This window comes from Strix uralensis, chromosome 5 (genome assembly GCF_047716275.1).
Source record: "Strix uralensis isolate ZFMK-TIS-50842 chromosome 5, bStrUra1, whole genome shotgun sequence".
NCBI lineage: Eukaryota > Metazoa > Chordata > Aves > Strigiformes > Strigidae > Strix > Strix uralensis.
Genome location: NC_133976.1, coordinates 57,286,447 through 57,310,026, shown reverse-complemented (window position 1 = coordinate 57,310,026; position 23,580 = coordinate 57,286,447). Strand labels below are relative to the sequence as shown.

At 40.3% G+C, this 23,580-nt stretch overlaps 1 protein-coding gene across 1 annotated transcript; it reads right to left on the bottom strand.

Annotated features, from left to right (window-relative positions):
- Positions 1-92: 92 nt before the first annotated feature.
- Positions 93-21,391, bottom strand: SLC25A17 (solute carrier family 25 member 17). The gene is made up of 9 exons (XM_074871073.1): positions 21,243-21,391; positions 16,163-16,223; positions 15,053-15,119; positions 11,929-12,080; positions 9,344-9,460; positions 8,486-8,631; positions 6,761-6,856; positions 1,933-2,015; positions 93-1,484 (listed from the first exon to the last, which is right to left on the bottom strand). Exons 1-9 carry the CDS (start codon positions 21,294-21,296, stop codon positions 1,337-1,339), a joined length of 924 nt encoding a protein of 307 aa, XP_074727174.1. The 5' UTR covers positions 21,297-21,391; the 3' UTR covers positions 93-1,336.
- Positions 21,392-23,580: the final 2,189 nt, after the last annotated feature.

Genomic DNA, 23,580 nt, shown 5'->3' with positions numbered 1-23,580 from the left:
GTAAATCCAATTTGGACTGAAAACCACCCAGCATTGAATTAAGAGCATTTTTTCTTGTATACAGATACTACCAATACTCTTAAAAGAAGTAGTCAGTGTAAAGATTTTTTATTCTTGTTCAAAAGACAGCATTATCTGCAGAATTGCATTCCAACTTCATACTTAGAATCGAGTCTATTGAGATTCAAAAAAGGGTGTCATTTAGCAATTCAGTACCGTGTTTCCTGCAGCACTTAATTCTTCTCCCAGACATTCTTGGTGTTAAACTACCATAGAATTTCTCAACCCTTCAAATATAAAACTGTTCTTCAGAACAATCCTACTGCTAACTTAATGATGGACACAGCAGGATGTATTTGGATTTTATGCCTAGGACTACTGAACAAAACTATGCAAAAAGAACATATACACTTAATGTTAACTGGGACAACAGTTACGACCTTTATGCTTTATGGTCAGGAAAGCATCTGGGAAGATCAGTGGAAAAATAAAGCACATTTTTGAGAGGGCATACCACTTCTGAAGCATAGGGCAGTGCTCCATCTGCATGAGAACATGGCATGAATTCACATATTGTCACAAGGAATGGGGTTACAGAACTTCATGTATTTCTGTGTAGAAGTCCATCTTCTTGAAGCAGTTTGAGGTACTCAGCTTGAAGAAGCAACAGTTATGCTCCTCCTATCTAGCCAGTATCTGTACTCAAAATTTTCAAGATTCAAAATAGGTGGATTCAAGAATGCAGTGTGCCTACTCACTGGTAATGTACATTCTAGCAGTTCAGAAATCTCACCACCAGATATTTGGGGTAATATCCTGTCACTCTGTGCCACAAACATACTCGAAGTTAGAAGAAAACTACATCAAAAATTTTGTACTTTACGAATTATTTTAACAAACCAAATATGAAGTGACATAAATACAGGTCAAGGAAAATAACATGAAATCAGACCACCCACTGCTGACAGAAGGTAAAGATAGAAGAATAGTTGAGGACAATCTGAGGGAAAACAAGAAAGCATAGTGAGAGATACTCATTCTTGCCAAGAAAGTCAACCAAATCTTATAGTAGTTAAAATTTCATGTCAAGTGCTTAAATAAGGTCTCTGCTTTGTTTCTTAACACAGTGAATCCACAGAAAAATAGGGAATGGGCTATCCCTGAATTCATGGCAACAGGTCCTATAGAGTGTATTTCAAATTTCTCCAAATAATGGAGATGGAGGTGGCTAGAAAGAAAAAGAAATAGAGAAAGTGAAGACCCTTTGTTACCCAGCCTGGTCTCAGAAGTAGAACGTGTTTTCTAGACTCCATAATCTTTGGCATAGGTTCCTTTTTCAATGTCTGCGCGAATGCTTTAATCCCATGACTGTGAAGGTTGCAGCAGTCAGTTTTTCATACACTAGAAACATAAGAGCAGCAGTAAGGACTGTCTGCAGGAGCTTTGCTTCAAGGCCTTTGTAGAGTCCCATTAATCCAAAACGCCTAAGAAGAAAAAAAAATACCAAGAAAACAAGTGTGAATAGCCTTCTATAAGTAAATCAGTACATTACAAAGTAGAATTGATATCACAAGTTAATGACAACTGTAAGAATCTTAAATTCTGTCTTGAGTGCCAGCTATGGTGAATAATATTTTAAAGAGAAAATTCTGCAGAAAGTTAAGTCTTTTGTGCAAGAAACTTGCTTCTTTTCAAGACAAGAGGTTATTGAATTGGCATCCATAGATATCCTTGATACCACTTACTGTACAGGTATTCAAGAGAATTTTGTTTTGTGTACTTATTCTGCAATATATTATAAAAAACAGGTGGCCTCAAATGACAAGCTTAAGAGAGGCAAAAAGAAACAAGTCTGATCCAGCAACATTTTCAACATATTAGCAATACTCAAGTCTTCTACGTCATGTTAGAAAAAAACCCCAGAAAGCTCACCTCACTCTCTGTTGTAGAAGGTAAAGAACATTTCTAAGACTGCCTAGTGTTCGGTTCTCTGGGTTCAACCTGTGGCGTCCAAACTGAAAAAAAAGAGCATTTTGTTTGTACGATTTCCCTACGGTGCTAGTCAGAGAACCCAACATATGTGTAAAATCTGGAGAGCCTATCTTAAACCTCCTTTAACGTTTTTCAGGTTATACTAGTCATCAGTGAAGAACTGAGGCCAAAGCCCACACTACTGAACTTCACACAGCAAGCATTAAAACAGTATGTGCTACAACAACCTGTTTTGGTTTTAAGTTGGATTCAAATAAAGTGTTACACATTGGTCTCTTTCAGTTGCTCTGGAGGAAACGGTTTTCAAGATCAAGCATAATTTGCAGTGCCTTAGTAAGGATAGGACATTCAAAGCAAGTTCCTTCTGGCTTGCTCAGCTTTCATTCAACAAAGATTCAAAGCATCATACATCTGCAAACCATTTGTACATTGAGATTGCATAGTTGAACCCAAAATTTATCTGGCCAGCCATGGTCCTGGAGCAAAACATTTACATGTGGACTGCTATGAAAGAATCCACGATTGTCTGATCCACCTACCTGGCCTAAATAGTATTTCTCTTTTACTCACTGCATTTGCTTATCCCCAAACTGTTTTTCAGTAGGCATGATAGCTGGTGCTGTAATTTCATGTCTCAGAGTTAAATTAGCAATTTCAACAACTCCTTTTCTAGCATTCATTGATACTCTTATCTGATACAGGTCAATAGTACTGTTAGCAAGCTGTAACTATGAATTATTAATATACAAGAGTTACCACACTTGTATTTATAACAACATAAACAGCTTTTGAAGCCTGTATTATGCTTCTGTGCTAAGAAAGGTGAACTTGAGCAACTGCCTGTGGATGAGTTTCTCCCAGAACTTACTCAGGCAACTGCTACTACTTATGCATAAGAAAATACCATTGACAGTACATAGAGTATGCAAGAAGATTTAGGTAGTTCAGAAATTACAAGAAAATGCCAGGATGACACAGGTCCCTTTGCTGTATGTCTTAAGAACTCAGATGAAAACAGCAGTAACAGAACACTATTGGAAATCTCCCTTTATTAGAAAAATGCATGCTCACAATCCATGATCTCATCAGCAACTAACTCATTTGATACTGATAAATCAGTGCTAAGGATTATTGTCAAAGACTGAGACACACCCCAGAAAAATTACTAACAATGTTCCAAGTTACAATGCCAGTCACTGCCCAGATTACTCATAGGCTTCCAAACTACACCAGGATTAAGTGCTTCCTTCTCCTTTTTTTTCCAGTATCAGACTATTGTTGTACTGCAAACAAAGGTTCATCAAGGGGGAGGGGAGGGGGATGACGGGGACACACATTGGGGACACACATTCCTTTCTCCGTAGGATGTCAGTATTTCACTGATTACTGCAGAAGATTCCCCAAGGGGACTATTGCATTCTCTACACTAGAGGCAAGAGGCTTGAGTTTTAAAGATAACTTTTTCACCCAGTATCACTAAGATCATTAACAGTACTGCTATTTCTCCAGAGGCAATTTATCCACTGTTTACCAACACACAGGCTAAAGAACAGTTTCACTGCATAATGAGTAACACCAATGCCATGTATTTTTAATGACTGAAAAGGAGACAGACATACTAAACGGCAAGGCTGGAAGCTGCATACCACTAACAATTACACAGGGCAGCTGTTCATTATATGGAAGCAAGAGCACTTTGCCAAAAATTTGAAAGCAAAGGTGTGGAGACTTCATTACAAAGAACCCTAGTAACTTTCAAACAACAGTAAGATTCTAAAGGTTTAAGGTTGAAAAGAGTCCTGTATTTCTACTTTGATGATAGAACTTAATTATGATGCGTATGTTTTTATCAATTATATTGAGCTTGTATAGCTTGTGTGTAAATATGCTAAAATTGTATAGTTGTGGGGTTGGAAACAAAGTATACTTCAAGCAGAATGTTATTTCTGAAGATACTAAACCTTTATTCATCGTAACTTTTTTTAACATCACTTAGTGTGAGTGACAAAAACTTCATCAAATAGAACAAAGCTAGCTTTAGATTAGAAAGCACATTAAGTAGTGGTGCAAGTTTGAACCAGACAGCACACCTATCACAGATGCGTGTTCCTGCTGTTCTCACCAGAAGTGTTCAGAATTTCTGGCTATTACTGCTTTCATAGAGCAAAGGGAAAGAAGTCACCCCTAGTGACTGCAGAACTAGAGGTTCCTTGTATTCCCCATCATCACAGGAGAGGATGGACTGGCATTAAGAAGTAGCATAGAGGCCACCTTATTTCACAGTGGGCCACTGTGAGAAAAGTCCCACCACCGCTGATGGTTAGCTGTGCTCTAGCAGAAAGGCAGCTCATCACTGCTCAGGCAAGCTAGCAGTGAACTAGCTGACTTCAGCTGAGGTGAGCAGTAAGCAGGAGATGGTTAGTACATCAAGCTGGCAGCACAACTTAACAGAGCTGCCCCTTTTTTAAAGGGTGACACTGTCAGCAAGAGACAGAATTATTTTGTTCAGAAAATCAAAAGGAGACAGTCAAAATATGAAGTAATAGTCACAAGACCATAATCATTTCTATAGCAACCATGGAAAGGAACGAGGGTTGAAGCTCTTATATTGATGTAGCCACATGAAAATTGCACTGCTGTGCAATGCCAAGGGTAAAATAGAGCACTGCAGCTTTCCTTCCAGTTCTCCTTCATGCCAGCAGAAAACACATCACAAATTAAAACCAGACTGACATTGTGTGCTGGCTTTGGCTGGGGTTGAGTTAATTTTCTTCATAGTATCTAGTGTGGGGCTATGCTTTGGACTTGTGCTGCAAACAGTCTTGATACACAGGGATGTTTTAGTTATGGCTGAGCAGTGCTTACAGAATCAAGGCCTTTTCTGCTTCTCACATCACCCCAACAGTGAGCAGGCTGGGGGTGCACAAGAAATTGGGAAGGGGTCACTTGCCCTGGCTGTTTCCCAGCTGATCAAAGGGGTATTCCATACCGTATGTTGTCACACTCAGTATATAAAACTGGAGGAAGAAGGAGGAAGGGGGGGACACTCAGAGCGATGGCGTTTGTCTTCCCAAGTCACCGTTACGTGTGATGGAGCCCTGCTTTCCTGGAGATGGCTGAGCACCTGCCTGCCGATGGGAAGCAATGGATGAATTCCTTGTTTTGCTTTGCTTGCGCATGTGGCTTTTGCTTTACCTATTAAACTGTCTTTATCTCAACCCACAAGTTTTCTCACTTTTATTCTTTTGATTCTCTCCCCATCCCACTCGGGGGGGAGTGAGTGTCTGTGTGGGGCTTAGTTGCCGACTGGGGTTGAATCATGATGTGTTGCAACTCATCCATACAAAGCTGTATTTGCTTACAATGTCTTCCTGTATCTGTCACTTCAGTAATAGAAGTCTGTGTTGCTAGTTTAAATCCTGAAATGTGTCGAGGCTGTTAAAACAGGGTGAGACATTGAATGAAAGCACCAGCTCAGTTGATCATCATAAGTTATGAAAACTTCAGAAAAGATGACTGCTGGCACAACCACAATGTGGCTGAGACATCTACAGTGCAGATGCCATTTTGTGCACTATTAGGGTGGTGAAGTAAAAACTTCTGTGTCTGCATAGCTTTCATCTACTGCCTTTTCAGGACAGCAGCAATCACACAGTAAATATATTCAAGTCATGTCGGTTTGAAATATAGCATGCAGACTATCAAAAAATCAACATACATTTAGTCCACTCTAGAGAGAAGCTAAAATAATTAGAAAACTTGCATGAAAATCACTTTTTCCAGATGAACAATTAACAAGAAAAATCCCCTATTACACAAGTCTGAAAAGTGATTATCATTAGCATGGAAGGTTCACATTCAATAATTCAACTAATTCTCCAAATTTATACAAGGTTTAGAACCCGTATAATGGCTTTACCATACACACAAGTTAGGGCTTCTCTTTACTCAGGAAAATACCATTATATTCCATGTAGAAACATTTATTAATATTTAACTGTTACGAAAATAATCAAGAAACAATTTACAAAAACAGATTAAAAAGCACAGAAATTAAAGTACAATACACTTGCTTATGTATGGCCAGGTCTCTTCCCTGCCCCCCACCCCCCCAACTTTGTCTTGTTTCAGTATTAAAACAATATTGGTACATACTGAAGGTAGCAGCATTATTCAGCATACATACAAATTGCAAGTGAGAATAAATGCAAGTGTTTCCATTACCACTACAATCAGCACACAAGGCCGAGCAAATTGTAAAAGATATTCTTTATGAGGGAGCTCAGCTTCCCCTGATGAATCATATTCTGGCTACTAACAAGGTCAGACCATCATCCGAATAAAACAAAACCTATGAATAGAACTTTTTTCAGATTACCCTAGGTCATCTGGAAACAAACTGGGTTTAGAGGATTTAATTTTAGCTTCCCACTTGACACATTTTCTATTTATATTCAAAGAAGTAAATCTACATTTTTGTAGTGCCTAAAAGCAGTATGGTGCATCAGCTTCTATGAGACACTGCACCAATGCATTATGTTGCCGATCCTACCAGCTATCTGAAACAAACGTGCACCAGTAACACCAAGTTCTATCAGAATCTGTCAGTACAGGATCAAAGAGAGGCATCATTATCAGTGACTTGCATTGTGCAAAAGGAGCTCCCAAAATGATGGGTTCATTAACACAAAAACAAGTCATATGAACAAGGCTTGCATTATACAGAACAAGTCAGAGGCAATTACCCTGAAATTAAATTATTACTTACCCGCAGAATTGACTGTACTGTCTGCAGAGGATAAGTGAGGGTGGTGGCAACTGCTTTGGCTATTGCACCAATGACAAAAGCATCCAAAGATGTGAGCTGTTCAATAGATAAAGAACACATTACTTCCACATAGTACCAAAACAGCCAGTTACCTGTATGTGTTTGGGGGTTCTGTACTGGTACCTGCTACCAGGTTATCTAAGTATCTTTGGCATAAAGATTTCATGGAGTCTCCAGGTCTCGTAATTTTCAATAGTTCAATCAACTTACTTTCCCACAACTAAAGTTTATTTGTAACTTCTACCTGCTCACAAGCTTTTGCATTTCTCACTATAACTAGGTTGCTAAAACACAGTGGAGATAAAGCCATACAACTAGATGGATTTAAAGCACCAAGAACAGACAAGATAGAGAAGAAGCATTTAAACCATCAGTCAATAAGCATTTCAGTTTTTGCAACATTTAAACTAAAAAGTCACATGGCACTTGTGAAAAGGTGACAGTGAAACAGTCCTTGAACATAACTTTAATCCTGAGACATGATCGCTATGCTATCAGGCGGAATTTTAGTCTTGATGACACAGGCTAAAAATCTCATCCTGTATTAGTTAAGAAAGACCTGCTGGAAGCCCATCCTCTTCCCCAAAGCCCACAATGTTCCATGATGCACCAAATGCACTGTTATAGCCTAAGCTGATTACAGTGCATGTCTGTCTAATAGTGTGTATTAATCACTGAAAATAAGTAGGTGCCCATATCAAATCGTGCTCCAAATCTGTAAAATGTTGATTGCAATCAGAACTATGCACACACATGCACATCTCAAAGTCAATCTGATATACTTAAGACAATCAGGAAAAGATCAAATAAGAAGAAAAACATTGTCCAAAATAAAAATAACCATTGCTGGGGGGGGGGGGGGGGGGAAAGTATTTTCTCTCTCCACTGATCATGGACAAAACGTGCCCTTATTTAAGGTAGAACTAAGTAATTTAAAAGAAACACAAGTAGTAAATATAGCAACTAGCCAACAGGCAAATAACAATGCAGAGAGAAGCTCAGCTCATCACTCAGAAGAATGTATTGTCTATAATGTAACTGCATAGATCTGTCAGGCACAGACTGATACAGCTGCAGTATTGACTAAAGATGGTAAAAAGCCCCAAGCTTCATTTATAATGCAAAATCGCATGCAAAAATAATTTCACTATATCTTAAGGAAAAACAAGATGGTTTTCTAACATATTGATATGATCTAACATTTTAATACAGGCAAATGCATTCTAAAGTCACAAATAACTGCAGCTTAAACATGTATGTTATATTATCCTAAAATGCAGCACAAATGCTTTTCAACTTGCTAGAACATAAAACCAACATGAGTTCATATGAGATCCTATATCTGATACAGAGAAAAAAGAAAAAGAATAGAGAAAAAGAAGGGGATTATAAAGCAGGGACAGAAAAGTAATTCTACCTCTATTTAGAGAATCAGGGAGGTATGGTTGCAATGTTATGTGCAATTCTAGTGTCCATCCTTGGAAAAAGGATATTGAAAAATTGAGGGCATCAGGAAAAAAAAGTGTTATTAAAATGACAGGGTTCAGAACAAAACTGCAAGAACAAAAACCAAACCTACATTACTGAATTTGCTCAAGTAACACACATCAAAAAACTTGTCTTATAACAGAGCATGTCCATCGCCTGGCCTCAAAACATACTCACTTGCAGCTGCTTTTTCAAAAGCTTCCGTTTAAAGCCTTCATAAAACATGAACTGTATGGCAGGGTTGAAGACCAGCAGCAAGGAGGGGAAAGTCCCATTCCATAAAGCTAAGACTCCTTCATCTCTTATTATCTGATGAAAGGCATCTAAGAATAAAGGTGGAAAAGGAAAAAAATCATTAAAATTTTGAGTACAAAATTCTGACTGTAGAATATAAGAAAAGTTAAGTTACACTTAAAGTCTAATATGCAAAGTGTATAGGAATTCATTGCAGTCTTTTATGCAATTTTTAATCTTCCATTCTCATCTTGGAAGTTAACAGAAAAACAGTGACAAAGGAGATTCTTGCTCACATCACCATTAACATAAACAAAGCTTCTCATCTACACAGACACCCTGCTCTTTTTAGTACAAGCTCAGCATCAACATTCAGGTCTTCTAAACCTTCTTTAAAATTAAAACAGTATTTATTTACTTATTTATTTTTAAAAGGAAGACAGCCTGAACACGTGGGTGAAAAGATTAATGTAAGTGAAGTTTAATTTGCAGATTGTCTGTCTACACTCAGACTCTCAGCTACCACCTCACTGGGCTCACTACTACTCCAGTATTTGTGTGGTAAGATACCTGCCTTTGCAAAAGTTATTTTAGTTACGGGTGTGCATACTACAAACTTAATTACCATCAGAAATGGCCAAGTCCAGTTTCCTGTAAAACTCAATGACTGCGAGGTAATAGGGAAGCACAGAAATCCGGGGTGAAATTGGTTACAGGAATAAAAGGCTTCAGACTTCAGCGTCCTTGATACATTTCATTTAATGAACATCCCTTTGGTTGAAGACAACAACAGGTGCTTACCTATTATGCCTTTATAATTGGTTGGTACAATGTCTTCATTCCTAAATTTTGCTCCCTGCAGCTTCAGACGTGTGTTCACTACCCAAAGAGGAGTGGTCAGGAGTACATTCACTACACCTGTTGCAAGACACAGCACAAAGAAAATCAGAAAGAACCAGAAGATTTCAAATGTTTCCTTGTCCCTTTTTACCTTGATTCACACGCTACTGAAACTACTGGTAGGAAGAGGGAAAAAAAATTAACACAGCATATGGTGAAAGTAAACTGGTAATTTGTAAGGAGACACTTCAGGTATCCGCCCCGCCCCCCACAGTGCCACCATTAATTAGTTGTCAGCAGACTGCATGCAATGGGAAGACATTTCTGCTACTCCTCCCCAAAACTAAAAAAAAACACCAAAAAAAACCCTGCCAGAAAAACCCACAACCAAAAACCCCCACCCCAAACAACAAAACACACCAAATAAGAATGTGTTGAAGGACTCTTTAGTGAACTTGTTACTTTGCTGCATACTACACCACACTGGAGCACAAGATACTCTACTTTTTCATGCCCTACTTCACTCCATGATGGCTTGCTGCCTGGCTACTTTCAGAAAGAAACACAGAGTGATAAGGTTAGAAGAATTATTTTATAGGGAGAGATCAAACCAGATAAATGCATGCAGCTTGACTACCAGAATAGAACTCCTCCACTGCCAAAAGAATGAGAATAGCTAGCTTCTAGATTCACTAAGTACACTTAGGGTTGAAAACACAGGATTCTGCAAGTATTTTAAGTAAGGCTTAGAAGCAGCAAGAGATTACACTGAGTAACAAACCCCAACAGTAAAGTTTGAAGGTTGAGTATCAGAAATTAAGGAAGAGAAATAGACAAGCATACATAAGGCTGTCTCAATACAAAGAGGTATTGTAAAATACAGTTCTAAACTAAGCGGGAGAAGGATTAAGTGACATTACTTCTGCAATCACCTGGCACAGGTCTTTCCTGTTCAGTAATGACCAAGGGAGTTACTCTGAAGTAACTATGTAAAAACAAGCTTCTGATCCTTCTCATTAATATTTCTGCATCACAGAAACTAGAAAATGCTTCTACATTGGTTGCTTTGGTAGAACTCTGAGTGACAGATTGAATTATTCAGTTATATTGAGATGGACACACTACATCACTATCAAGAACATTAAATCTGAAAAAGGTGAAACTTTACTACCTACATTTTTTTGTGCCTGTTTGTTCTTTTTCCTTTCCTTTAAGAGGATTCAAAAAAGCAGAATGTAAACATAACTATATTTCAGTATCCTTCATAAGGACTACAGACAGCTCTCGAAAAAAGTTTTGAGCAAAATCAAGCACTAGAAAAGGCAAGCCACATTAATCTCTCAACCAAAGTCAATGTGATTACATTAAAGGAGCAACAGGTTAGAGCACAGTCTACTTGTAATTTTTCACACAAACTCAGTTAAAGGAAAAGTCATAAAACATTATTTTCCAGACTGGAAGGGAATTTTACTGCATTTTTCTAGTCTATATTGGCTACCAGTAATAGGAATGAGATACGGGTAAGGAGAATTAGCAAACACCTGAAGTGGATTTTTTCATTTTACACCAGATATTATTCCATTACAAGGATATAAACTACTGACATTGAAGAAGAGCTAGTCATTTAACTGATAAACTGTTACCCTAATTCCAGTAGCCTTTTATCCAGAATGTAATTATATGGAATTTGACCCCAGTGATAAAGCCAACTTGAGAATTTCCTTCCTTACTTTCCCCCAACTATTCAGCCATTCATTGTGCCTACAATGAAAGTATAAGAAACTAGCAAAAGTAAACAAAAAGCCTTCCCCTACCTATCCCACACACCCCCCACCCCCCCCCAAAAAAAAAAAATCACAGGCCTTTTTTGCAAGCTTTTTTAAAAATCAGCTTGTTTTAGTGTGGTTGCATGAGCAATTGTTCCTGCAGAGTATTACTGGCAAACACAGGCCCACAGTGGTAATTTTTCACACTGGATTTGCTAGAAAAGCCACTAAAGTCACCATCCCTTCACAGAAGCCACTGTAGCATCCACATGAGAGGAAGGGATGAAAAAGAACATATAGTCCCACTGGACCTGCATATATCTAGGGACTTACTGTCACTTTCAGGTGATGACACAAAACAAGTCTGAAAACTGACACCTAAATGCTTACATTAAAAACTCTTATCCTAACTGGAAATATTTCAGAATTGGCATATATCTTTTCCTCTGAAAAAAAAATATCACCTCGGCCTGCCACTTGTCTTCAACATCTAAATGATGATGCTTAGATACCATGCTAAACAACACAGCAGACACAAATAAAATACTAGACCACAACAGCACTGCGCTTTGCGCCAGAATTCACAACAAGACAGTTTATGCACCGACTTATGAGGTGAGGAGGACACAGAAGAGCAGAGCTGTACAACAAAGCAGGTCTGCATGTAGTGGGATGTAAACACTCAGTGGAACCTCCAGTGGACTTCGTAAAGAAAAACATTAGATAGAATATACTAAAAAAACCCCACCTCAATTTCATCAAAAAGGTATTAAGTATTACCTGCAACAACCCCAAGAACCAAGTCTTTTCCAGTGGTCGAATGCTGACCTTTGACCCAGAGAGCTTTAAGACTGTTAAATGTATAAAAGTAAACAAAATTGGAGCAGCAAAGGCTGGAAATAACAGGGAACCATCCTCGATATGGTGCCAACCTAATGGAGAGGAAAAAGTCATGGTAAGGATCAGCAATGTATTTATATGATCTGGTTGATTTTACATATTGGTGGAGGGTCCCAGAGATACAAAACCATATCCTACATACAATACTAACTAGGTGTGTCTTAATCATTAATGATAACAAACCATACTAAACAGTACCATAAAAAAAAAAAATTAAGCACTTATATTTATAAATTATAGTGATCAGGAAGAATTCCATTGAAAAGGAGCTGTAGAGGTACAATATGTTTACAGTGAGAAGCTTGGGGCTCGCTCACTCCAAAGATGAGTATTACCACCGTATTTGCTCTCTACCAACAGCCAGTGGTGAACTACAAACATCCAGGGGATGAACATATGTTTCAGGTATGTACGTTAACATACAGACTGGTCCGTCTGTTGAAACCATATACTAAAACATATCAAGGCATGAGGAGAATTCTCATCTTTGTTGAGAAACGGAGGCTGTCAGTCCAATACAATAGATAACATCTCAGTAAAGAGATGCTCACATCTCCAAGGAAACAAAGCAATGCTTAACATAGCTGAAAAAAAATTAAAGACAACTACTCCTTCAATACAAAATAAAAAAACTAGAGTAACAAAGAAAAAAAATGTATGTCTGGATTCTCAGATAAAATTTAAAAATGGAAGACTAGTTACTGAAATTAATATACTCCACCAAGGAGAGTTTTCCAAAGGGTGCAACCTGAGGCATGAGATATGCAGGTGGGAGGAATTTCTAATAAACGCCTTGCAGTACAGTCTAGAGCAAATCAGTCAGGTAAGTGAGAAAAAGGCACTACTTATTTAAATTTAACTAGATTAATCACAGATGAAAAACTGAATACCCCCTTATGATTCACAGCTATCTTATTTTTCAGGTGCTGTGAACAATCATTGTTTGTGTATCAACTAAATTATCTTGATTTACAAATTATTTCGTAACAGCTGACTAACACAGCTCCCTTCTCTGACAGGCCTGATGAGCCTGTAAAAGAGGGACACCTCAACAGTTGTCCTACATCCCCAGCATGTTCTACAATACATCCAAAAAACATTTTCACTGAAGTGGCACAGGACAGGTATAGAACTGGTATCATGTTACGAGCATAAGAAATCTCCTCAACAACCAGCAGTAATCATGAAGGCTCTTTAGTATTCATTAAAATATTAGGAATACACAGAATATAGGGATCCCCAAGAAGAAGACCATAAAAGATGCAAGGCTGGTAAATGCAGCACCTAACTGTTCTCATGATGTAAATGTTAGTTTTTCATCTTAGATGCATCAAGAGCTTCTCCCTCCCAGGTAGCTGGGAATACACCACATTATTAAGACCGTTTCTGAAGTTACAGGGTTAGCTGCTAACCATACAATTGCAAATAACCATTACAATTACAAATTAACTGACTATACAGTTGGTCATAAGTAGAATTAAAACAATTTTTGCATCACCTATCTCTTCAGTGCTGGAAAAGAAAGGAAGAAACACTCTCTGGGGACCATGTCCTCTAACTGAGAGTGTTTGGTTTTGCTGGATTTATTAAGAACAACTTCTGATGATTTTCAAACAAAACATCTTGCAGTACAAAACATGACACTAAGACAAAAACCATTATTTTAATGACTCAAGTTGTCAGTGCTAGCATCCATAATTCACACACAAATACTTCTGCACACAAGTAAAACCTAAGTTTCTGTTCCAAACTGCAACCTTGAGAAGAACTCAAGTGTACACCAGTGAACACATTTATATCATCTAAAAAAGGATGAAAGTATAGGGAAGAAAGCAAAGCTGTTTGATAAACTTCTACAGAAAGTCCATTAACTAAACCTGCTTTATCTAGATGAGAAAAGCAGTCTCACAGAAGTGTAATACAAGACAAGAATCTACAAACTAATGTGAACAAGATGTTTACGATCTCACATCCACGTTTCAGATTTGTTGTTGTTTGCGGTCTTTTTGTTACTCCAAACACATCTGTAAAACTAGCATCATTGCTTAGCCAGGCTTTCCCAATATCTTTGGATGAAACAATGTTCCCCTCTTGCCAGAATTATGGATTTTTCCATTTCACAGGAAAGCAGGATGATCACTTTTGCAGTCTCTCCACTTTCTTTTTTACTTCTTTCTTTTTTAATTGAAGTTTACTTGCCACCATTATGTGACAAAAGTAATGCGGGGATGTGACCAAAAGGGATCACCAACTGGCTGACAAGTACTCATGCATACAACTGCCAACTGCTCAAATTGAAAGGTGGCAAAATATTATTTGCCAAGCTAAACTTTTGTCAATTTTTAATGTCCTGAAAGTTCCAGTCTACTTAAGAGTTCCAGGGATTCACTTAGGAAAATATTGTAACAAGGACATGCATACAACTGTTTTTCCCAGCCAGTTCAGCTCAGACTGTGTGGCAAATACTGAAGCACAGTATTGCTGAAAGTTAATTGCATTTAGATATATCTTGAATCTTACCAGCATAAAGAGTCAATTGTTTACTTCTACAGTCTTAGGAGGAGAAAAAACTTTCAAGTGGGAAACATGTCTCAGTTCTCCTGTTGAAAAGTGGCTCAGCTGCCTAAGAGTTTCATCTTGGTTATGAGAAATGGACACACCCAAGAATCCAGGCAGACAAAGCTGGTTTATCAGGTACACAAAGGTACGTTTGCGTACAAACCTGCATTTCTAAGGAGGCGCAGCTACCTCACTAATGCAGGCACACCGTTACATCACTGAACAGATTGGCTGCATAAGGTGCTCAAGAAAGTTAATCCCAATTAGCTAAAGACAAACACATAAGATTATGCAAGTCATATCACACTTCTATGGAGACATTTTAAATCAGAGTAAAAATCTGTCCAGACAGATGTGGGCTAACTATTCCACTTTAAAAAGCAAATTCAGATTAGTGTTAGAGCTTGACTACATGAAGACAAGCAGAAAATTATTATCTACTCACAAGCCTTCTTCTTTGATTATTTCCAATAGGACTGCTGGTGTTGTCTTAGACTTCCGCTTCTCATCAACTGCAAAACAAAAGAATCAAACTTTTAGATTATTCCAATTTTCAGCACTCCTTTTCAAGTCCTTAGCCTTCCTGCTCTGAACATACCCCACAAGAGCATGTTTCTTCTTCCTCATAAAGGACAGATGCTCCCTATTTCTGCAGCAATTCCAGAAAGCATTACCTTATTTTCATTTGCTAGGTAAGGCTACTTCCTTTTTTTATTCTTTCCCAGACTAGCAGGTTCTGTTATGCACCAGAGCATCTGTAGTTACCAATTCCTAACCTGATAGTTGTGACATGAACTGAAGGTAGGTTTTCCCTTAGGTAAGAGACTAGAATTGAGCCTAACTGCTCTCAAAATTGTTCCTTGGACTCCAGACTAGCACCACTAGCAGAGCAATCACTTAGTTAATCTGCAAACAGCTAAGCCTTAGCAAAACACTGTCTCTTCCTGAATTGAAAGCTGCTCAATTTCTCAACCACATGTTTCTGACAACCTGGCTGATGATCTCCCTCTAGTTCTTAATAGCACTTTAATCACAGCGCTAAAATGCGTGGTGATTCTGTGACTTTTGATTAGAAGATAGAGTGTTAGAACAACAAAGTTTATACCCAGATGCATTTTTTGTAAATATAGGATGTTCCTACTCCCAGTTCTAACCCTGACTTTTCCCTTTAAACCATTTTCAGGAATAATTCTAGGCTAGTTTTTCATGACACTGCCCCTGCATTTTGAAGTGTTCTCAGCAGCCAAAAGCAGTAACACACAAATGTAATCCTGTGTAATCTCGCATCTTTATTTTGCTTTTTGGTCTTAGATAACCATTTAAAAGCCACATCTGGCCACAGATCACACAGCTAATTAAAAGGTTGCTCAATACTTTCAAAAGGGAGAATTACCTTCAGCTGGAAAAATGGTGTTAGTGATTAAATGGTGTTAGTGGTACACAGGTAAGATTCTTACTCATGCAAGATAGTTCCCCCTACAACCACCCTTAGAAGTGCCCAAGCCAAGATGAACAGAAACAGCATCGTACAAGGAAACTAGAGTTTGACACTTACCCTGAAGTCTAAGCCTAGCTGTATCCAAAGGAAAAAATACAGTCATTGCAGTCATACTGCCCTGAAAAACAAAATAAACTGGCTATATAGTGTATCAGTTGGTTGTACAGATGCCTGCCAGACTCTTTGTAGCCCTTCACTTCTCACCCAGAAGCCAGTCTACTGAGTAAGTTTAAAAAGGTGATAAACTCCATAAGTAACAATGTCTATTTTAAGTGATTTTTGGTCCCATGCTTACAAAAGAGTTTTTATGTCTTGTATTAGATCAAGCTAAAATTAAAACCATTAGAAGCTTTTTGCCCAAAGATAAATTTTTTAAGTCTGAAAGCTGATAAATTGTGTGTCAGAAGACAAATATATTGCACTTTCTCTACCTTCCATTAGCCTCAGCATCCAATTTCTAGTTTAAAAAAAAAATAAATTACTATGACACAAGCAACCATTGTGTTACAATAACCTTGTTTTGACTTAAGAAAAAACCCAAACTTTTGTTCATTAAAAAACTGATAGTACAGGTTTTTCAGGACTTAAATCTGGCATTGTACTAAATTCCAATTCAGGCAATAAAGATCTCCCTACCAAGACACCCCATGGCATGAATTACATATGACGAATTAAACCATGACCCAGATGTCACCAGATTCACTTCCTGTGAATCCAACACTCTCTTCACTTCTTGTGCGATCCAACCATTAAAGCTTCTAAATGAAAAAGCCAGCAGTCACTCTTCTTTACAACAGGGTTAAATACTGTATTTGCAAATGTCCTTATCAGGCGGCTGTTCCCTCTCTCTCCACCTAGTTGATATCTAACTCAACAAGACTCTAGCTTGGTGCAAACCTGCTAACAGTGTATGGTAGTATTGAATACATTAAACGGCTGCTAAAACTCTGGTACTCTTCCATTAGTAGCCAAGCAAACTCTTTAAACGGTAGGAAGGTCTGGGATATCGCAAGTCATACAAGCACTGTGTTTAAAGCACGCTACATGGTCTGACTTGAACTATTCTAGAGCTATGGTATGCCATACATTTAAGCAAGCTTTGCCTCTGGAAACACTCCAGCTCCTGAGCAGGCTGCTTGGACCCTTCTCTACAACGAGCAACAGAGGATTATTTTGCAGGTGGTGTTTTGTAAGGCAACTCTTGGTTGAAGCCTTAACAAGACTTAAGTTTCTCTAGTTTTCATAACACCAAGTAGCAGATGAAAGGAAAAACTTGGTCCTAATTACCTGGTTATTTTAACCCATTTAGTTTGGGCTCTAGCCAAACAGGTTGGTTCTGCTCTCTCAGGTACTTGTCCTGTGTCTGCTCATTCTTGGTACCTACTGTGCACACAGTTGGACAGAAAGCAGGATTCATGAACCCATCTGACTAAAAATTTACAAAAAATAAATTTCAGTTAGAAGGCTACTGCCAGCACAGAAAGAAGTACCAGAAAGTGCCAAAATATACCTTCTAATGACAGCTGCATTATAGCAACTCTGAAGCCAACCTCAAAAATTACACACACCTATGCACAGAACAACCACAAGACTGCACAGTCACTACAAGTTCCAACCTTCCCTTGTTCAATTTATCCTGCTTCCATCCTTCCAAAGTGAGATTTATCCTGAATCCTCCTCTCAGTGCAATCCACCATATAACACCACACACACCTGCACTCAAAATCAGAAAATGGAAATAGGGAAATAGTTGGGGTAGCAGCACACAGGACAAATGGGTGGACACAAGGTACAGAACAGAATGTTTCAGCTGGATCTACAATGTTCATCTGGTCCAACTGTGTGACCACTTCAGGGCTGACCAAAAGTTGAAGCGTATTATTAAGGGTATTGTCCATCCAAATGCCTCAAACACTGATGAGGCATCGACCACCTCTCTAGGAAGTCTGCTCCAGTGTTTGACCACCCTCTCAGTAAAGAAATGCTTCCTAATGTCCAGACTAAACCTCCCCTGGCTCAGCTTTGAACCGTTCCCACATGATGAGCCTTAACGGCTCAAACTGGTTGAGAACATACACGGAGCCACAGCTCAACAGAATGGCATGAGCTAACTTAACTGATATAACAGATTACTGCCAATAAAAGATAATTTGTACCCTCTCCTCTCCTTTCACTAAATTGAGGGAAATAAACTCAGAAAAGCAGAGTTACTTTTCTCCTGGGTTTACAAATGAAACAATTCAACTACATGGCAAAGAGACTGCCAGAAGCACCATATGAAGGAGACAGGGTTTCATGGCCAGAAGTAAGGGAAAGGAGAGGGATGAGCAGGACTAGCCCTTTCCCCAGCAACACAAGCCCTTGAGATGGGCTCAGATTCCTTACTGAATTGCACTTGAGAGCAACAGGGAAAGTAATTCTTATTACTGACTGCAGGAACATATGCTGAAATGTATGACACTCTACTGATGAAAGGGTGAGGCTTCAATCTCCGCCTTCCCACCACCTCCCTGCCGGCACTGAATCTCGGCATTTTGGCAAGTCATGCTATTGCTGAATAATCACTAGGACAGGTACAAACTGGCTTAAACGATCCCAGCTCTTCGTCAACTGTATTTGCATCCCCGCCTCCTCCATTCTGGTGGCATAACTTTTTGGGCCCCTACGTGACAATGCAGACAAGGAAACTAAACTGTCTGGAAAATAACTTTTTCCACTGGGCTACTTCTTCAGTCAGATCAGTTCCCTGATCAGCCACAGAACCACATAAACAACTGTGCAGTAGCCAAGAGGTGGCAGTAAGTGGCCAGAACAAATGGCCTGAGGTGACTGCTGCCAAGAGGAGGTGTGCAGGATGAAAGCCTAAAGTTTGTTTTTTCTAAAAAAGAATAATTAAAAATTTAAAATATAAACAAAATTTTAAAATTATGTTGTCAGCTGACATTGAAAGTCAAACAAAGCAGCTTGACTGCTGCCATAACACTCCTATAAAATTCTCATTCCTACAGCTTTTGTAACAGGAAGGTTACTTTATATAGCTACATGCAGAGTTAGAGAACACTTATGTAATTCAATTAAAGTTCACAGGAAATCAAGCACTGATTTTTTTGCTGCTCACAAAAGTATTCATTTATCTCAGGTTTGACCAAGTAGCCTAGAAGATACAAACTTTCACCATATTAGAACAGAAATGGAAATTATCATGTTGTGATCTGGCATGTTCTTTTGACTCATTATCTCAGCACAGTTCTGTGGGTTGCTTTTTTCTTTTTTAAAATTCTTGCATCATATCCACACGTCAGTGTGCTTTATAATAATTTAAACAAATGGTGAGCCGATATCAGAACAGCTGGTACCCATGCCAAAGATCTTGCCAAAAAGCATATGTTACGGAAGCAAACAGAAATCTCTAAAATGATGAGTGCATCTTTACCGTAACAAAAACATATCAAGGTTTCCAGCATAAGGCAGTAAGAAATTAAAAAGCCAAAAAAAGAAAAAAATTCTTGCTCCAGAGCTTTAAATTGTATATGAATATTAGTGACAGCAAGTGGAAGTCACAAGGGTACAGAAGTGTCCAAGAGCTCCAGAAAGTTCCGTCCTTCATGCCAACATATAAGCATCTTCAAATAAAATAGGCAATTTCCATTATCTTAATTAACACCACCAAGGGACCTGAGATACCATTTCTTTACAAGTTTTAAGTTTCTGGAGGGATTTATAAGTTTGGTTCTTACCACACACTTTGTTCAGGAGCACAGCCTGATTAGAGTGATCTGTTTATGAGAGGGAGAAGCTAACAGTGATGGCTAAAAAGTATCACCAACTTCTGTACAAGCCAGCAAAAGGAGAGCAAGCAGTATTTCAATAATGACATCATTTGAGAGAGTTCCATTTCTTGACAGTGGAAACAAAATCCCCATTGCCTTTGATGCTTAAACAAGCAGACTAATCCCATGTTTATTTATGATGAAGACAAAACACCCTTTAGAGTCTTCCTTTTAGAATCACCCTTTATTGTTCAATAACATTTAGTGACTTCCATCCTATAGAAGACATTGCAAGTTCTTTTAAAGGGCTCAAATTAGAAGAGGAAGTTTTGCCAGAACAGTAGATCAGCAATTGCTAAAATAGACATTTAGGTGTTCTTGCCAGTCTGGAATAACCCAAGAGTAGAGCTGCATCAGCTTGCTTGAAATCCATCAGTATGCCTAGTCCAGCATACTACATTGTGCTACAATTCTTGATCTGTTGGAAGTACAAGGCTGATTTGCTATTTACAGAGCTAGCACTCATTCATTCAAGGGCTAGGCATGCTAGCAAATCTACAGAAACTAAACGCTTTTTAATTTACAAGTGTCATATGAAATATTTAATTCAATAACGTATACAAAACTCCTCTAGCTGCACTGCGCTTGCTTTATGTTTTGATTAAGGCCTACGCATGGTTTACAACTTCTTAAGTATTTATAAGACAATCGGAGAATGCAGATGCTTAATACAACTCTTACATTACACGGCTGAAGTGTTGTCCCTCTACCTTATCTTCTGGGAGGCTTAAATTTTCATAGTTTGACGCCCAGCTTCAGATGCTTACATGCTCCCTTTCTAAGAAAGCACCCCTGCAGCTCAGAGGAAGCTCCAGCTGCTCGGGACAAGAGCCAGCCTCAAGGCTTATCCATCCCACCTCCAGAACTAGTGACAAGCAAAAGGAGGGCTTTGCCAGCGGGGTCGCACGGGTCGGGCGGCGGAGCTGAGACTCCGTGTCGAGGAGCCATCACCCCAAAGCCCCCTCGTGACGGTGAGGGCTTGGGCACGGCCACCCCCAGGTGACAGCTCCGCACCACAGCCAGGTTACCCCAGGCCTGCTGGGCCTGCCCGCCCGCACTGCCTCACCCTCCCCAACCGCCCCCTCAGGCGCGGCCCCCCCGGCGGCCCCTCAGTCAAACAAAGGCTTAAGGCGGCCCACGACCTCCTCAGGGCTGCCTCGGCTGCTCCGCCCGCCCTCCCCACTCTCCCGGGCACACGCCACCCGCCAGACCCCTCGGCCCCGCCGCCGCCGAGACACCCCCTCCCCCTCCCGGCGCCGTCCGCAACGGCTGCGCGGCGGGAGCCCCGAGCCGGTCGCTCCGCTCACCACAGCCCCGGACACGGCGTGCACCAGGCTCTCGTAGGAGCCGATAGAAGACATCGCCGCGGCTCTCGCGGGCTCCGCCGCCAGCCGGCCCGGCCGCCCCGCGGCACCGGCGGGATCCAGGCGACCGACGGCCTCCCCGCCTCGCGCCACGGCACCCGCCCGCCCACCGCCGCCAGTGGCCCCGCCCTCCGACGGGCCCGGCGCATGCGCGCTGCCGCGTCTCGGCCGCCGGCGGGGGGGGGCGGGGGGAGCGCGTGGAGCGGGGGGGTGGGGCCTTCCGTGCCCGCGGACCCGGGGCGGTCAGGCAGGCAGGCACCCACGAGGAGGGGTGGAGGGACAGCTTGGGAAAGCGGTGGGCGGGGAATGTTCGCACCTGGCTGTGAGAGAGCAAGTCGGGGAAATGCGTTACTGGAATCTCTGGGCACTGAAAAACAGGTTGGAAGAACAGATCTGAGGCGCTCTTTAGATATCTAGGTTTGTACATCAGGGTTTTTCTCTACACCAAGCAGACCTTACCTCATGGAAGCTTGGAATAATTTCTGTGGCCCTAAGAAAAATACAGAATTAGGGTAGATACTGGGAATACTGAGGAAATCCATTGTTCCTTCCTCACAAACTACACTAGTATCTTTTCTCCCAACCACCCGCTTCCCTTTCCCAAACATTCCCAAGCATCTAATTATGAAGAGGAGACAAATTTAACTTTGTTTCTACTTTTTCTAGCTTCAGCACATTTCCCTTCTACCAAAAGTCCAGTATCTTTAACAGTTTTTCAAGCCGATCATTTCTTACTTCTTGCTCTATGTGGACCAATCAAGCCTGTTGCTTTTTCTATTTTGTTTGCTCTTTCCCAGTCTGTAGGCCCTTACTCCTCCTCTGCCTTCATGGCTGAGAGACTGCCCAGCACCTGCGGCTAGAGCACCCCGTTACAAACAGCATCTCAGGCTTGTCGCTCCCTTTGCTGGCTGGGGATGGAATGAGAAGTGCTACAAAGACAGAACTAGACACAGGTAGCTGGTCAAAGGACAGGGTAGCCACTGTTCACAGCAGTTAGGGCACACAGTGACAAGAGTATTAACTACACAGTTTGGAAAATGTCAAGAATCCTCTTAACCTTTTATGTAGAAGAGGTTCTGAAAGACAAGAAGTAGCTGAAGAAATGAAACGAGGTCGGACATGCCACAGTTTGTAAAATCACTTGGGTTGGTGTCTGTGTGTGTTCCTGTCCTTATTTTTTCTCCATTCTTATATGATACACTGGTTTCCAGGTAGCTTCAAGGTTTTGCCTGTGTTAACAATCCTTCCCCTCTTCTTAGCTTCACCTATACTTCAGAAAAAAACTACAATTAAAGATAAGAATGCATATTCACCTTAACTTTGTATCATGTTACTCCTGGGCTCTTTTGTTTCTGTTGTTACTCTATTATCTTTCGTTCTCTCTGAACAGAAAAAAACCCGTCATAACTTATGCTTCATGTTTGCAGTTCTTAGTTATTCGACCGCAACTCTCCAGCTGCCTCTTGCTTGAGCTGCAAGAGCTCCTAGAGCTTACACGTGTGGTAGGAATGACCATACCATCCATTACCTAAACACGGACAGGGCAGTTAGCACATTACACACTTCTCAAGAGTTTCACTACCACACAGCCGTATAAGCCATCTCCTTTTGGGAGGACATTCCTTCACCAGGTGGCCTAATAACAGACCCCTTGCCTTTATTTACCCTTCTGTGAAGAAAGTCCCGTGCCTTTCTGTGAGGGAGTGGGGCTGTAAGGAACGAAGGCTACTCTGCATAAGGCAAGCATTTCGCTTTGAGAAAAACATTCTCCCAGTGCCAGCATCACTGACAAGCAGGCCTGACTGAAATCAGCCCTGCAGTGCAAACCCTGAGAATTGGGCTTGGCCATATCTTCTCCGGGACTAAGGAGTTTAGGCCATGTTTTATCTGGAGCTAACAGTACCAGCCTGAGCTGGGACTAGACAAAACTGAAATTGCTACAGCTGCACATACACCAAAAGGGAGTTTGACTACGAGTCAATCCCTTTACGCTCTAAATACCTGTAGCCCCTGTGAGCCCACTGAGTTTTCCTGCACAGCAGCGGGTTGCTTGGCAATGATCTCCCCCTTGAGCAGGATGCCTCTCAAGGTCACTCCTTGAGGTTGAGAGACCTCCTTGCCCAACATCTTGTATCTATAATGAGGCAAGTGACGTTTTACATTAGGCCTAAAAGTATATTGTATGCTAGTGGCATTTTTATATATATCTAGCTATAGCTTAATTATTAGAAGCACAGTAAGTAGTAGAGTGTTTGACCGCTTCTAAATTATTGTTTAAATC

Bases quoted from the DNA above. Each gene is read 5' to 3' on its own strand.
- SLC25A17 (XM_074871073.1), bottom strand. From the start codon at position 21,296: ATGTCTTCTATCGGCTCCTACGAGAGCCTGGTGCACGCCGTGTCCGGG. The intron at 8,632-9,343 runs GTAAGCACCTGT...CTTTATTCTTAG, and splicing joins CAATTATAAAGGCATAATAG to ATGCCTTTCATCAGATAATA. The intron at 2,016-6,760 runs GTAAGTAATAAT...CTTTTTTTTCAG, and splicing joins CAGTACAGTCAATTCTGCGG to TTTGGACGCCACAGGTTGAA.